At 45.5% G+C, this 16164-nt stretch overlaps 1 protein-coding gene across 1 annotated transcript in view; it reads right to left on the bottom strand.

Annotated features, from left to right (window-relative positions):
- Positions 1 to 414: 414 nt before the first annotated feature.
- Positions 415 to 16164, bottom strand: part of LOC117346878 (cytochrome P450 4B1-like) — a 49646-nt gene continuing 33896 nt past the window's right edge. Inside the window, exons 10-12 of the mRNA XM_033917077.1 lie at positions 5882 to 5946; positions 4220 to 4302; positions 415 to 1037 (exon numbers count right to left, since the gene is read on the bottom strand). Of these exons, the coding sequence (XP_033772968.1) occupies positions 872 to 1037; positions 4220 to 4302; positions 5882 to 5946 (314 nt within the window). The 3' untranslated portion in view covers positions 415 to 871. The remainder of the gene's footprint in view (positions 1038 to 4219; positions 4303 to 5881; positions 5947 to 16164) is intronic.

The raw sequence follows: 16164 nt of genomic DNA on the forward strand, positions 1-16164 counted from the left end.
AACTTGCAGCAGAAAAAAAGGTGCTTGCAGGCCCAAGTATTAGGGCCTAAGGGCTAGTGCAGGGGTGTCAAAGTCCCTCCTCGAGGGCCGCAATCCAGTTGGGTTTTCAGGATTTCCCCAATAAATATGCATGAGATCTATTAGCATACAGTGAAAGCAGTGTATGCAAATAGATCTCATGCATATTCATTGGGGAAATCCTGAAAACCCGACTGGATTGCAGCCCTTGAGGAGGGACTTTGAGACCCCTGGGCTAGTGCCTCTGTCCACTCTCTCTCCTGCCCATCTTTTTTTCCTACAAAGTAACCCCTGTGGAGTGGACGACACAATCACCCATGTGACCAGAGTTACACAAGTTCATTTGCCTCTCTGTAGTATCATTAAAGCATTTGAAATAAAAACAGACTTCACATGCACTTTTAAATTATATTTTTTTCAAAATATCTTCTTGACTTTTTGTGATCTCTCTCATACACAAGCTTACACTTTTGTTCTAATCCATCAGAAATGACAGTACTTTAGGCAGTGATTGTAATTCTCATGAAGAAAAAAGGGGCACCTTCCTGCATATTTCAAGCTATCAATAGGTGAAGCTGAGGCTTTGAAAGGTGGTTAACTACATATGTGCTGCAATTCTCACCTCTTTCCACTAGAGGCTGCTAAAGGTGCATTCTAGTAGTAACACTGTTCCCCTCCCCCCATCCAAACCAATTAGAGGGTGTTTAAAGATTATAGCCCTGACTTTATCACTGATGAAATAGAATTTGAACTATGGTATCATATTATGCACATGCTTTGTCCTTATGCTAAACATCTTTTACCAATGTCGTCCCTCGTAGTGCAAAAGAGTCCTAATACGGAGACTCCTGTCTTAAATCTTTTTTAAATACACGTGGATGCCATTCTTGGACCGCAGAACCAACTGAGGTATTTTGATAGGGGGGCGCATTTCATCTGGAGAGAGCTGGAAGCGCTGTAGGGTCAGAGCGGTGGCCACTTTCATCTCGTTCATGGCGAAGTTCTGTCCGATGCAGTTCCTGTGACGTGAGATAGAAACCATTGGGTTGATATCCAAAGTGATTTAATCAGCCAGAAATGGTTCTTGGCTGGTTACATCGCCTATTCAGGACTAACCGGGTAATTTTTTAGCAACCTTAATGATTACATTCATCCCAGCATAATCTTTGGGTTGATATCCAAGTTTTCAAGTTGTATTTAAAATTTTGATATACCGCTTTAAATAAATTGTCAAAGCGGTGTAAGACTATTAAAATCTGGGGGAAGACATCAAATAACAAGACTTTACTGACTTATAAGATACAAACTGGATTAGGGGGAAGTACAGTTTATAAGAGTTAAGAAAGAGCGTAAAAGAAGGTCAACACACTGGAAAGGGGATCTGCTCTTCCTTCTACCTGCGATCTAATCTAATCTTTGGTTTATATACCGAGTCATCTCCCAATGGAGCTCGACTCGGTTTACGTATTATTAAGACTAGAGTACATAGCAAAAAAAGCATAAGGGAAATAAGAACTATAATATTATCATTTCGTTGAGTCTGTAGTTAAACCATTTAAAAACTGCGAGAACAACAAAGTTTTCAGGGATTTACTTGTTTAATTAAGGCAATCTGCAATGACATTCCCTAAGGTCAGACATGGATGATATGATCTCCCATAGGCCTTCGCTGACATTGGTTAGGGCAGGGGGTATCCAAAGTCCCTCCTCGAGGTATGAATCCAGTCAGGTTTTCGGGATTTCCCCAATGAATATGCATTGAAAGCAGTACATGCACATAGATCTCATGCATATTCATTGGGGAAATCCCGAAAACCTGACTGGATTCGGCCCTCGAGGAGACCCCTGGCTTAGGGCAACCAAAAATGCTGATTGCTAGCAATGCTATGCTGACAATATGCATCTTTAAAAAGGAATATAAGATAAAAAGAATGGGGGGGGGTAGGGGATGGGGTGGGGGGGATTGAAATAGGTCATATGGATATATATTTTGGAGGAATGATAGAAATATGTATGGAAATATAATTGTGAATTTAATCGTAATGCATTTGTTTTATATTATTGTCTATTTACAAGGGAAGGGGGGGTGAAAAGGGGGAATAGGATTTGTCTTATAAAATATTTGGAGGAATGATAGTATTTAATGGAATATATGGATTTGTATTTTCAAAATTTGTGAAATTATTTGTAATGAATATTCATTTGTATTATATAATTGTTTTACTTTGTTCCTGCAATAAAAATGTTTGAAAGTAAAAAGGAAGGTCTTGAAGTTATTACGTTCGTCCCAGCATAATCTTTCGGTTATTCCCTCACCCAAACATAATCTTCTACTCCATCAACGATCTTTTCAGTAGTTGCGCCAACTCTCTGGACTGCTCTACCATTCCAACTTGGGTCTGGACTATCATGAACTAAATGGAAATCTTCACTAAAACCTTTGATGTTTGCCGATGTGTTGAATTCTGTACCTTCATTATAGGAATCACTTTTCGATTCATGTAAATCATTTCACCTTTCCATTCTCCAAGCTATTCCTTTGCTATCCCAACCGAGTAACATCCCCATTTCCCCTCCCCTCTTTTCTGTCATATAATGGGGTTCTCTTCCTTATTTTCCCATCTCATTTTTCCCTTTCTCAGTGTTGTCTGTAAATGTTTCTTTGTATTTGTTTTTATTTTCTGTTCTTGTATGTTTTATTGTGAACCGCTTAGACATTTTAGATAGGCAGTACTTTATTTTTCGGACCATAAGATGCACTTTTTCCACCTCCAAAAAGGGGGTGCATCTTATGGATCGAATACATCGCACGCCCCCCCTGGTACCTTTTTCAAGTGGCAGTGGTCCAGCACGGTCTTCTGCTGGACGGCTGCTTCTTTGCAGAGCGACGCACAATGCGGGAGCGCAACCTTTGCACTTCCTGCCTAGTCCCGCGCTGCTCTGTGATTGGCTGCAGTCAGTTGCTGATAGGGTGGTAGGGTTGTTAACTGGCTCCAGATTTTCAGGATAAACTGATCTATCCCAGAGTTTACCTCACTGCATGTATGAATGTGAAGCTTTCTTATGGAATGCTGTAGGGTAAAAGCAGACCCGGATCAACCGGGTCTGAAAATCTGCAGCCAAATGGCACTTCTATTTGATGGGGTTTGCCTACAGCTACCAAGTTACTTAATCCATAAGGGTTTTTTTTTTGGCCAGTCCTGGTTTTAAACTTGCATCCCAAAGCAGTGTGTGATTCACAGCCCCTGATTCTACTAATTGAAATCAGAATGTGGTTACATAATGCATCTGATGAGGCTGGCAAAAATCCAGCACTGGACTGAAAACGCTCCCTCCTGGAATGGGGTCAGCTCGGAAACTCTGCGTCTGTGCTCTGCATGTGTGAGAGAAATGAGGTATTTCACTAGAACTTTGAATCCGTTTTCACATGGACAGGTGCATTGCTATTCTAGGATCTGGTGTACCTGAAGTTTTAATGTTTGGGGATCCTGGGAGTTGGTTTTGCTTTGGTATGGCAAGCTTGCTATACTGTATACTATAGATTTGGAATATGTATTATTATATTGTGTGTGTGTGTGTGTGTGTGGGGGGGGTTGCATTCCCTATAGAAGCTGTCAACATTTTGTTGGCAGCCATTTTAAACCAAGAGCAATACCAGACAGGAAACAGTGGGATTCTATCCTGCCCCCAAAACAGGCCACTACACCCCACCAGGGCATGTTGATGTAGGCCCGGGGAAGGTCCACTGATGCTCAGGGGACTGGAGAGGGTAGCAGCCTGGAGGGATCTGTATTCTCCTGGGGCAGGGCAGGCATGACATTTTCAGCTTTGGTTTTGATTCTGGCTAAAACCAAGCCACAAAGTTCAGCTGCAGATTTGTTTTGGATTGGAACCAAACTGCCGGTATTGGTCAAGGTCTAATTTTCTAAAGTCCCTGGCGACACCAGAATTTGTATATTATAAGCTTGGAACATTAAATTTTGCCTAGGAAACCTACCGGTAATACTTTGCCCAGGCCTGACAGTAGAGAGGACTTGTGCCCTCCCTATCCAAGATAATCTTCCCCAATTTCTCCTCTCTGCCGTGACCTTTTGAGTACTGCTCACTCCGATCATTCCTTTGCTGACCCCTCAGGCGTGCCCAGAGAGAAGCATGCAACCTTTTTCCAACATCCCCTGGAGAAGCAAGAGACACATCTTACCGAGGGCCAGCCGCAAAAGGCACGAAGGCGTAGGAATGCCTGCCAGTGGAATTCTCTGGTGAAAACCTCAGCGGGTCAAACTCCTGCAAGACAAGATGCCGGTGTCATGGAATATCGTGGTTAGTTTGGCAAATGTGTTCCCAGCCATATGCTATCCTATATCCAGTTGCCTAATAACTGCTGATAAACAGTTCAACAGCAGACTTTGAGCTAGATGCACTAACCAGGGTCGGTAAGATCGGGTGGATCCGCTCCAATCCAATTTGTGGCAGATTCCAAAAGAGCTATTGATGCACAAAAAAGTTTGCATGCAAGTGATTCAAAAGCGGGGGTTCGTTGTAATTCCCGTCTTATCTCGCCATTGAATCGCTGTGACAGTGACTCTCAAACATACGCAGTGCCAGCAGGGGAGGCCCTGAAGCAGCCTCAGCTGTTCGGGGAAGGAAACCTTTTTTTCTTTTCTTTTTTTGGACACAGATGTTGGGCATGTGTTACACACACACGCACAATATCAGTCTCATTTAAAAAAAAAAGAAAAAGAGCCCAATGACGACCCTCCCCAATATCCCCCGGGGACTAACCCTCCCCCCAGTCCAGTAAAAATCAGTAGGAGGGCTGCCCACTCCCTCCTGTCATGTAGACCACCCCCACCCCTGCGCATGAAAAAATTGGCAGGAGGGATGCCCACTCCCTCCTGCCACCGGATGCTCCCCCAAACCCTTGTCCCCTCCCCAGTGCATCACAGTCCGGGCAAAACCAAGCTAACTCCCGCGATGAAGAGCTCTCCGTCTTCTACCACCCCTCCCGCTGCCTGTCAGGGAGACCGGAGTCTATACAAGGCCTGGCACTGGTGCTGGCTTAGCTGATGCAGAGCCTTCAAGTATCTGCGCGTGAGGCCCGAGGCCCTATTGGTACCGCCCCTCTCACGCAAACATGTCAAAGTGGGTGGAGCCAACAGGACCTTCCTAAGCGTGTGGACGAGAAAGCTCTTCGGCGGAGGGGGGACATGCCGCTGGAGGAAGACGCAAGCCTCGTACTCCACACAAGCAGCTCGCTAGGGGTATGCATACTGCGTGCTGAGATGCCATATGGTTTCAGAAAAAGGAGGACAGATTGAGACATCCGGGTTTTACTTCCATTGCTTTCAATGGAAATAAACCCCAGATATCTCAATCAGTTCTTTTTCTGGAGCCATATGGTAAACATACACTTTATAGAATGGGAGGGTGGTCTTCTCCCCCCTTCCCCCCCAAACCTGGACAGATTCACACCCCTGGGAACACCTATATTTAAAATATTGCATAGTGACACCACATGGCTACGTTTTGCCACTCAGCTGTGGGGCAATTTTCAAAGTGGGGAATTTGGTTTTCTAACTCCATGGTTAAACCACTAGACCTTTCTGAAAATTACTCCATCAGGACAAATCAGTTGATGAATTTGTGAAATGAATGGCTATAACAGGAGCCCTATGACGAACAGCACAGCAGCGCCACAAATTACTCTGGTACACAGTACTGTGAGCCGAAGACACAATGCTATCCTGGGCAGCAGGTTGCAAAAATGCAAGACACTGGGCCTTCGGGGCTTATTCTTTAACCTTCTGACTTGCTTTTTAGGAAGACCCGAATTCAGTTTTTATGACAGCAGCTGATGCATTACCTCTGGATTGTCCCATATGGCGGGGTTCCTGTGAATGGCATACATGTTCATTGAAACAACTGTGCCTGTGAGAAAGAAACATCAGATCTTCAATTAAAGACCAAGGGGCCGTTTTATTAAGCTGTGTTAGGCGCTAATGTATGTCCAATACAACTACTGGCAGTGCTCAGGCATCCTGCAGGAACTGAAATGTGTGTGTGCTAGAAAATGTATTTGAAAGAGGGCATGACAGGAGTGGAAAGTGGGCATTCCTACCCTAATCTAATCTAATATTTTGTGTGTCGCACACACCTAAACAGGCTCTAGGCCAGGGGTCTTCAGAGTCCCTCCTCGAAGGCCGCAATCCAGTTGGGTTTTCAGGATTTCCCCAATGAATATGCATTGAAAGCAGTGCATGCACATAGATCTCATGCATAGTCATTGGGGAAATCCTGAAAATCCGACTGGAATACGGCTCTCGAGGACCAGAGTTCCCTAACCCTGATGTATACCCTAGAGCAGGAGTAGGGAACTCCGGTCCTCGAGAGCCGTATTCCAGTCGGGTTTTCAGGATTTCCCCAATGACTATGCATTGAAAGCAGTGCATGCAAATAGATCTCATGCATAGTCATTGGGGAAATCCTGAAAACCCGACTGGAATACGGCTCTCGAGGACCGGAGTTCTCTAACCCTGATGTATACCCTAGAGCAGGAGTTAGGGAACTCCGGTCCTCGAGAGCCGTATTCCAGTCGGGTTTTCAGGATTTCCCCAATGAATATGCATTGAAAGCAGTGCCTGCACATAGATCTCATGCATAGTCATTGCGGAAATCCTGAAAACCCGACTGGAATACGGCTCTCGAGGACCGGAGTTCCCTAACCCTGATGTATACCCTAGAGCAGGAGTAGGGAACTCCGGTCCTCGAGAGCCGTATTCCAGTCGGGTTTTCAGGATTTCCCCAATGAATATGCATTGAAAGCAGTGCATGCACATAGATCTCATGCATATTCATTGGGGAAATCCTGAAAACCCGACTGGATTGCGGCCCTCGAGGAGGAACTTTGAAGACCCCTGCTCTAGGCGACTTGAGGAAAGGGAGGGAAATGGGTTAGGGTGGGAGGAAGAAGCGGAAGGGGGAAAGGAAACAAAAATCCTAAACAAATTAAGTAAAGGTCATGTGCTTATAATGATCTTAGAAGAATTAATTGTCAAGGAGTGAAGTTTTCAGTTTCTTTTGATATAGGGCAGGGGTAGGCAATTCCGGTCCTCGAGAGCTGGAGCCAGGCCAGGTTTTCAGGATCTCCACAATGAATATGTATGAGACGGATTTGCATGCACTGCCTCCTTGAGATGCAAATCTATCTCATGCATATTGATTGTGGAGATCCTGAAAACCTGGCCTGGCTCTGGCTCTCAAGAACCGGAATTACCTACCCCTGGTATAGGGTATGGTTGGTTTCCGTTATTATCGTCTCAGTGAGATCATTCCAGATTGTGACTCCGAATTGTCGGCGCTGGATTGTTGGCGCGCTGGCGTCTGGTGCACGATTATCCCGTCACCATAAATGGCACTTAGGATTTTGGCAGAATATAAGATTAAAAAAAAAATAAAACTAGCATCCACTACCAGTGGCGCATCGAGGGAGGTTAGCGCCTGGGGTGGCAGCACCCGACATTGCCGTACCATGCGCCCCTCCCCCCACCCCCTTCCCACCGCTTGGGCAGCCGCACTCTTCCCTGCTGCTTGAGCGTCATCCCCCCCCCCCGAGTACCTCTTGAAACATTTGCCGCGCAAGCAGCGCCTTCCGCCAGCTGCTCGTGCCGGCGTCGGCTCCCTTCTGACATCACGTCCTGGTCTTGCAGCCAGGAAGTGACATCAAAAGGGAGCCGATGCTGGTGTGAGCAGCAAGTGGAAGATGCGACTTGCGGCGGCGAACATTTAAAGAGGTACGTTGGGAGGGGGGGAAGGCAGGGAGGAGGCGAAGTGGTGGCACCCGAGGTGGTCCGCCCCCTGCCCTCCCTCCTTACTATGTCACTGCCAACCACATGTCAATCAAAGTTACATGCCAGTTATAATATTGCACTTACCGGTACCTAATAGACTTAGGTGTGGGTAGATATGTAGATATGTATATTTTAGACACTGGTATATTGAGCCAGGGTGTTCTTAGCCGGCACCTAACTCAGTCCACAACCAAAGCCCACCCTTAACTACCCCAACTTGCCATGTAGGCACTGGTAGGTGGCTCAGTGTAGACTTCTCGCATGAGCTGGTAGACGCCCACCAATTTACGTGCCTACCTGCTAATTAATTTTTTTTAATTGGTTTTTTTTTATTGGCACTTTCAGTTAAACAAAACAAAAAATTGACCCTAGGAGATCCAAAGAGAAGAAAAACCAAGAGAAACCAAAAAACACTATGGAGTGACGATGTTCCTGAAATGGACTTTATTGATAATTTTACAAGTTCCAAAAGTACAATTGAGCAATCCACATAGAAACCTTTAGGACCTAGTCTACTGAAAGTGTAGGACCCAACTCGGTCCGTGTTTCGACAAGATAGTCTTCTTCAGGGGTCCCTGAAAGTCCTATGGTAGTAGATTCATGGAGTAACAAGTATGTGGAGAATCGTGACGAACGCTCTGCTTGAAACCAATTTATTTCGATTTATATCCCGTCCTCCGAGAAAGCTCAGGACGGGTTACATGAGGACATAAGTAGTTTCATCAAACAGAGGACCAATCTAGCAACAGACGGCAAGGGTACATCAGCGTGCTGGAGGGACACAGGGGTTCTGCACGCAAGGGGCAGATCGCAAGGGTCTGGACTACGTGTAGAAAACCAGGTCCAAATTGGCGATCATCAGAAAAGGAAGGTTTTCACCGCTTTCCTGAAAATTATGGGATCCAGTGACCTGACCTGTGCGGGCAATTGGTTCCATAGCTTGGGAAGAAGTGACTGTCGGAGGGCCTTATGGGCAGTTTCCAGTTGGAGGGATCGTCCAGAGGATCGTCTTGATTTTGGTATGGAGAGAACGTCTAGGCACATAGGGATGCAGTTTGGTGGATATATAGCTAGGTGTCTTGCAGTGGAAAGTTTTATGGGCCAATACTAGGCTCTCAAAGGCACAGTGTACATCGGGGGTGGGGTTGCCACATCATTGGAGAGGGTCATCATCAGCGGGGGGTGGACTTTGTTTTCAATGGGGCAGATACTGTGTGTGTGTAAGACGCATATCCATCTGTGCCCATTCAAAAAAAAAAAAAAGGTTTCCTGCCCCGAACAGCTGAGTGGCAGGAGGCTTTCCCCTGCCTCTCAGATGTTCGGGTTTCCCCTGCCAGTTCTGCGCATGTGTGAGAGTCGCTCTTACAGCGATCCATCAGATCAGAGAGTCAGGGATTATGGCGAACATCCACATGAATCATTTGCATGCAAACTTTAGGGCATCAATAGCTCTTTCTGAATCAGCCCCAAAATCAGCCCCAAAATCAGCCTTAGCAATCCCCTTAGTGCATCTAGGCCTAAGAGCTATGCCATTAAACCTCTAACTGTAGAAAATATATTTTTTTTCTATTCAGTACGTTGTTACACTTTGGAACTTGTTGCCATAGGATATGGTGAAAGCAGTTAGTGTAACTGGGTTTAAAAAAAAAGATCTGGACAAATTCCTGGAGGTAAAGGAAGTAATTCTGTAATTTCAGAATCCAATTTAGGTGCTTGCTTAGAGCTGACTTTGCAGGTTTGGTACTACCGACTGCCACTGGTTGAACATTGACTGGTAAAGTGTTGGAAACATACTTTTAGACTTTATTTCTGCCTATATATACACGTACTTCATGGTGAAATTGTTCAATGGTTTTGCCAGAGGAATCTAATGAGTTCTTTTACTAAAGTTGCATTACATTAGTGACTTCTATTCCGCTCGTACCTTGCAGTTCTAGGCGGATTATAAAGAAGCTAACTGGACATTTCCAGGAAAATTGCAGTTTAGGCATTAGGATTGCAAAGAAGCTAACTCAGGGATCTTAAAGTCCTTCCTTGAGGGCTGCAATCCAGTCGGGTTTTCAGGATTTCCCCAATGAATATGCATTGAAAGCAGTGCATGCGCATAGATCTCATGCATATTCATTGGGGAAATCCTGAAAACCCGACTGGATTGCGGCCCTCAAGGAGGGACTTTGAGACCCCTGAGCTAACTGGACATTTACAGGAAAATTACAGTTTAGGAATTAGGTTTGCAAAGAAGCTAACTGGACATTTCCAGGAGATTTGCAATTTAGGGAGCTGTATACATGGTTGATACTTTGGAGAGAGAAATTACAAGAGAGGGCGAGACTTTGAGACTCATTTAGCTGCCCGTAGGAATATAATGCATGCACTAATCATTCGTGTGTATGAAATTGGTTAGCATACCTTAGTAATAAAGGACAGCTTTAGTTCAGACCAGGATGGACTTACTGAGTGCCGGAAGAGTGGATTATCTGTGCCAACAGCCGCCCAGTGAAAGTTGGCTCTGGCCCTAACTAAAGTTACCCAACTGATGCTCACAGGGCAAGACAGGGTTATACATTAAGCGAAAAGTGTTAAAGGTAAGTGGGTGATAAGCAGCAATCACGATATCACTCTGCAGAACCAGACGAAAGGCCTTGTAAAGCTGCAGCTACACAGACATTAAGGCCTAGATTCACTGATCTGGACCATTGTGGGCTGAGCTTTGCCGAGCGAAAGATTCACTACCGCTTCAGCATGCACATGGTCTGATCGGACGCACGCCCACAAGCGATCCCACGGATCGCTGTAGAGCGACCGAGACGCAGGCGCAGATTATCCTTGTTGGTTGTAGAGGCCATTCGCCCATGCGCTCGCTCTTCGCACAAGCGAGCGCAAAATAAAGGGGGAGGGGGTGGCTGCAGTGTGCTGGCCCCGCGAGCGGACATTTTAAAGGAATGGTTTTTGTGCAGCCAGATTATGGAACAGAACACGCTTTAAACCCGCGGGTTAAAACCGCAGAATAGCGCTGCGTTTTTGCATAATATATAAAAAGGCAGTTCGTATGCATATGTGTAGATATTTTATAGTTTTACAGTTTTTTTATTTTGATGGTTGGGTTTGTAACCTCGATACTGGGATTTCAGGGCGGCAGAGAGCAGGAGAGTCGGCAAGGGCCGTAAGCGACTGGTCTTCGGATCGGCAAACCCAATCGGTGTTCCTTCCTCTGCATTGTGAATCGATGCCTTCCTTATGCATGCCGTTTCCCCTCATTTGCATGGGCGGATCGGGCAGAAGGTTAGTGAATCGGGTCGGGGTCAGGAAACGATCGCACACTGGTCGGGACACGATCGGTGAGTTTAGTGAATCTCGCCCTAAGTTGCCCTTGTTTGTTTGAATAAACTCGAAATATAAAATCTTCAGATCCTAATGGATTTTATGTGATCCCATCCTATATGTTCCTCTCCAAATGTTTCTTTTTAATTAAAGACTATAGTCCATCCTATTTACCCTTTTTGTATTAGTTTGTATTAGAACTTATATGATTTGTATGTAATGTCATATTTTGTCCACCCTTTTTTTTTTTTTTTATGCATTGGAAAATTGTTATACGCATTGAAATATATGATACTGCGTAGATAACAAATCTTATTAAACTTGAACTTGAAAAGCCAGGTGAGAACCATCTTGCCCTTTACGCCAAAAGGGAATAAAAAACCATGTCCCTAGTGGCATCTAACATTACCGGTCCATACATAAATGTGTCAACCTCCCCCCCTCCCCTCGAGGTATCCCTCCCCCACACCGTCAAAGATTCAGGAGCAGTTTTCTGATTCAACACTTTTGAGAAACTTATCAAGTTCAAGGTTGCTTCTCTGATTCATCACATTGCACAAATGAATTCCTCATTCAATTTCGTTTTACCCTATTCTTAATTGTTTTATTCTTCTACTAAATAATACTTTTTATTGCATTGCCCATAAATTAGAGACGTGTGGCATAAGTGTCAGTTTACTGGCTCTTTAGTTTATGCCGCGATTTTACAATTTGGAATAATTTTCATGCTCAGTTAAGGATTGAAGATAATTATTGGAGATTTCATAAAAGATTAAGGGCTGCTTTTACTAAGCTGCGATAGCGTTTTTAGCGCGCGCAGAATTTTTGCACATGCTAAACCCACGCTACGCGGCTAGAACTAATGCCAGCTCAATGCTGGCGTTAGCGTCTAGCGTACGCTAAGCGCGTGCTAAAACCGCTAGCGCGGCTTTGTATAAGGAGCCCCCCAAATGCTTATATGCTGATCTATCATTTTGGTGACAGGATAATCGCGCGCCAGACACCAGTGCGCCGACAATCGAGCGCTGACAATTTGGCGCCAGAAAGAAGCGCGCCGCGGAAAAACTTAGTTTTAAAGAGCTCTGAACCGGGGTGTGAGTGGGGATCCCCCCCCCCCACTTTACTGCATAGTGTTTGCGCTGCCGTTGAAGGGGTGTGTGGGGGGTGCAAACCCCCACATTATAGAGAAAACGGAACTTTTCCCGAAAAATCGGAAAAAGTTCTGTTTTCTCTATAATGGAGGGTTACAACCCCCAACCCCCTCCCCCCACCAACAGCAGCGCGAACACTATATAGTAAAGTGAGGGGGTTCCCCACTCATATCCCAGTTCGGAGCTCTTTAAAACTTAAGTTTTCCTGTGGCGCGCTTCTTTCTTGCGCCAAATTGTCAGCGCTCGATTGTCGGCGCGCTGGTGTCTGGCGCGCGATTATCCTGTCATCAAAATGATAGATCAGCATATAAGCATTTGGGGGGCTCCTTTTGCTAAGCTGCGCTAGCGGTTTTAGTGCACTCAGCCTTTTAGCGTGCGCTAAACCCGCACTACGTGGCTAGAAGTGACGCCAGCTCAATGCTGGTGTTAAGGTCTAGCGCGGGCGGCAATTTTGCGAAGCTATTCCAGGCGATAAAGCCCTAATGTGGCTTAGTAAAAGGAGCCCTCACTTTTCCAGAGATAAATTAAAAAAAAGATTTGACATCGATATGTGAACATTTCTTAAGAAAGAACTGAATATTTCAAGGGGTGTCCTAGTGTCCGCGCGTGTATGTGTGTCCTAGGGCTCCTTGAACTAAGGCGCGCTAGCGTTTTTAGCGCACGCAAATCCCGCGCTAAACGAAAAATACTAACGCAAGCTCTATGGAGGCGTTAGCGTCTAGCGCGCGCTAAAACCGCCCCTAGTGTGTGTGTATGTGTGTGTGTGTGGTGATGAGTTGTGAACGTTAGCAGATGGTCAGAGGGGGAAAGAGTTGAGGTGCAGAATTGGATGACAGGGTAATTAGAGGACAAGACAAGGTCAAGGTTAAAAGGCATGCGCAGCGCTCCAAACGACCGTACCTGCGTAGAAGAACTTACAATCTAATTTGGACAGAGAGGATTGCACGAATTGAAGGAGAGCGAGATGGTTGAGTAGAAGACCTTAGAAAAGCAAGTTGCAGTAATCTAAACGAGAGGTGATGGCTGTAATTGGATGTCTAAGGGACATAGGAGGCTTTTTGACTATAAGGTACAAAATATGATGGTATTTTCTGTTACTTGTTTGCTGTCTTCCTTCTGTAATATGAGTGTTACATAGATAATGTGGGATATACTATTTTTGGAAATCTTCTTTTGATTTGTATATTTGGTTCTTGTATCTATGGTTTCTTTGGTTTATGCATTAATTAATGATTGAATGCTATTTAAAAAAATCATTTAGGGGCACGCGACAGAAAATATCATCTCTGCCAGGATCTTTCACTTACTCCTGTTCCCCACTGCTTGGCCTTATCTCCTAATCTCCAGTTATTGAATAACAGGTAATAAAAGTTAGTTATAGACTTATGAGGGCAGAGTGACTGATGGCAATGCCCCATGGTCTGACACTGCACTTTTTTTCCGAGCTCTTTGCCACACCTCAGGCTCTCTATTGAAAGACAATGTCTCGTCGTTCAGATATAGGAAAGGAGGAGCTAGACTGGGAGTTCCTCTAGGGGGGCGTCAGCATGTTGTTTTGTACTCTGCATAGAGGTGAACCTTGGAACAACAAAACATTTCGGTTCACACACTGCCTTGGAATTCACCTTAGCGTTTATTGAGGCGGTCGAGAGCAATTTCACAAAATCACTAGATTTAATATTCAGCAAAGTAAGGTCAGGCCTATTTAGTTGATGCTCCGGTTCCAGGAAAAAAAGATAATTATTTACAAATTCACTTCTTCTCTGTCTACTCAGGTGAACACAACTGGTGCCTCACTCCCCTCCCTCTTTTCCATCCAAGGCCAAGCATCTGTCCATCTGTTTCTGAACCCCACCCTACCTCATAGGAATTGCTGCCGGCAACATCTTTAGGCAAACCTGCGCCTGCTCTGCAGGCTTCCCTATATCACCTCCCCTTCTGTGAAGAAACAGGAAGTGACATCAAGGGCAGGGATACAGTAGAGGGAAGCCTGCAGGTTGTCCACAGGAATCACGACCAGCGGCATCTCTGAGATATACCAGGGGGGAGGAGCTTTAGAAAGAGACTGACAGATGCCAGGTCACAGGCCAGCAGAGGAGCAGATACTGATTTAGGGCAAAAGAGAAGGAGAATGTAGCTTGGAATATTGCTACTATTTGGGTTTTTGCCAGGTACTTGTGACCTGAATTGGCCACTATGAAAACAATATTTGGCTAGATGGACCATTGGTCTGACCCAGTATGGCTATTCTTATGTTTTTATATGAAAGAGAAGTAGAGGCAGAGGAGATTGAAGGTAAGAAAGAGAGAGTGATGGATGCAGGTTCTGAGGGGAAGATTTAAAAAAACTGCATGTGCATGGGGGTGAGAAGGGTCCACCCAGTTTAAATCTGGGCCCAACCAAAATGGCAGGGTCTATGTCCACGATTTAACTTTACATGAATTCTGACAGTGATAATTAAGAGTTACTCATGAATGTGCATCGAGGCCTGAAAAATAAACCAACATACAGTGAACAAAGTCAGGAGAAGAGGTCAGGTCACTGGTACCTCTGCAAAGTACCTCTCCTGGATCAGGTAGCTTCGCTTTCATCTGCTATAGATTAGAGAATGACACGGTGAAAAAATTGGTCCCCGTCACCGCCCCGTCCCCGTCTCACCATCCCCGTCACCGCCCCGTCCCCGTCTCACCATCCCCGTCACCGCCCCGTCCCCGTCTCACCATCCTCTTCACCGCCCCGTCACTGCCACTGCCACCCCATTCACCGCCCCGTCACCGCCACTGCAATCCCATTCACTTTTCTTTATTTACGTATAAAGGAAACATTCTTTAAAACTTTAAAACTTAGTTAAATATTAGTTAATAACTATACAAAAACAAAACACGCAGAGAAAAAATTAATTAATATAAATTCTCAAAACTGACACATTTTGATCACTAAATTTAAAATTGTTATTTTTCATACAGTTTTTCAATCACTAATCTTCCACCACCCCTGGGGCTAGCAATGCAAAAACAAACACGACATGTACTTTAAATGCTTACAAAGTCCCACCTCTTTACTAGAGATCTTACTGAGCTCCTTCAAACCCCCAAGCTCCCATCCCATACACCTCATTTGGGCCAAAAGGGTTTCCGAAAGTACTTTAGCCCAAAGAATGTAGGGCCTCCCTTTAGGTACAATTATTCCAAGGAACCCCAATGGCCAAAATTAGAACCCATGAAGGGACACAGAGCGTAGAAGTCTGCTTGGTGTTCTCTTTAAGTCTCAACTACTGGAGTTGCCATTGAAGCATATTCTAATCTGTCTTGCCATACATGAGACACACACTGTAGAAATCTGCCTGACTTTGTTCTAATGTTCCAACTACTGAAATTGCTGTTGAAGCCCTATCTAACACATCCTAATCTGTCTTACCACACATGGAACAAAGACCATAGAAGTCTGTTCAACACTGGCCTTACTGTAGTTCCTCACAGCCAGAGTCGCTGTATAAGCAGTGCTGCAAGTCTCCCCTCCCCCCAGCGATCACGGCAGGAGGGCACCCAACCCCTCCTGTAGACCCCCCCAACGGCCCTCCCGACAATCGCAGCAGAAGGGTACCCAACCCCTCCTGCCGGTCCTCCCAATGGCCTCCCCTAAGATCGCCGGCAGGAGGGTACCCAACCCCTCCTGCTGGACCCCCCCCAACGAACCCTCCCACCCCGGAACCCCCTTAGTCTTACTTTCCAAGTTGGACCGGACGGCTCCTCACACGTATGGCCAGCAGGCTTGCCTCCGTCCAAATGAGGCGGGCCCGCCCCTACCCTGCCCAACCCACAGGATCC

This window comes from Geotrypetes seraphini, chromosome 12, assembly GCF_902459505.1.
Source record: "Geotrypetes seraphini chromosome 12, aGeoSer1.1, whole genome shotgun sequence".
In the NCBI taxonomy this organism is placed as follows: Eukaryota; Metazoa; Chordata; class Amphibia; order Gymnophiona; family Dermophiidae; genus Geotrypetes; species Geotrypetes seraphini.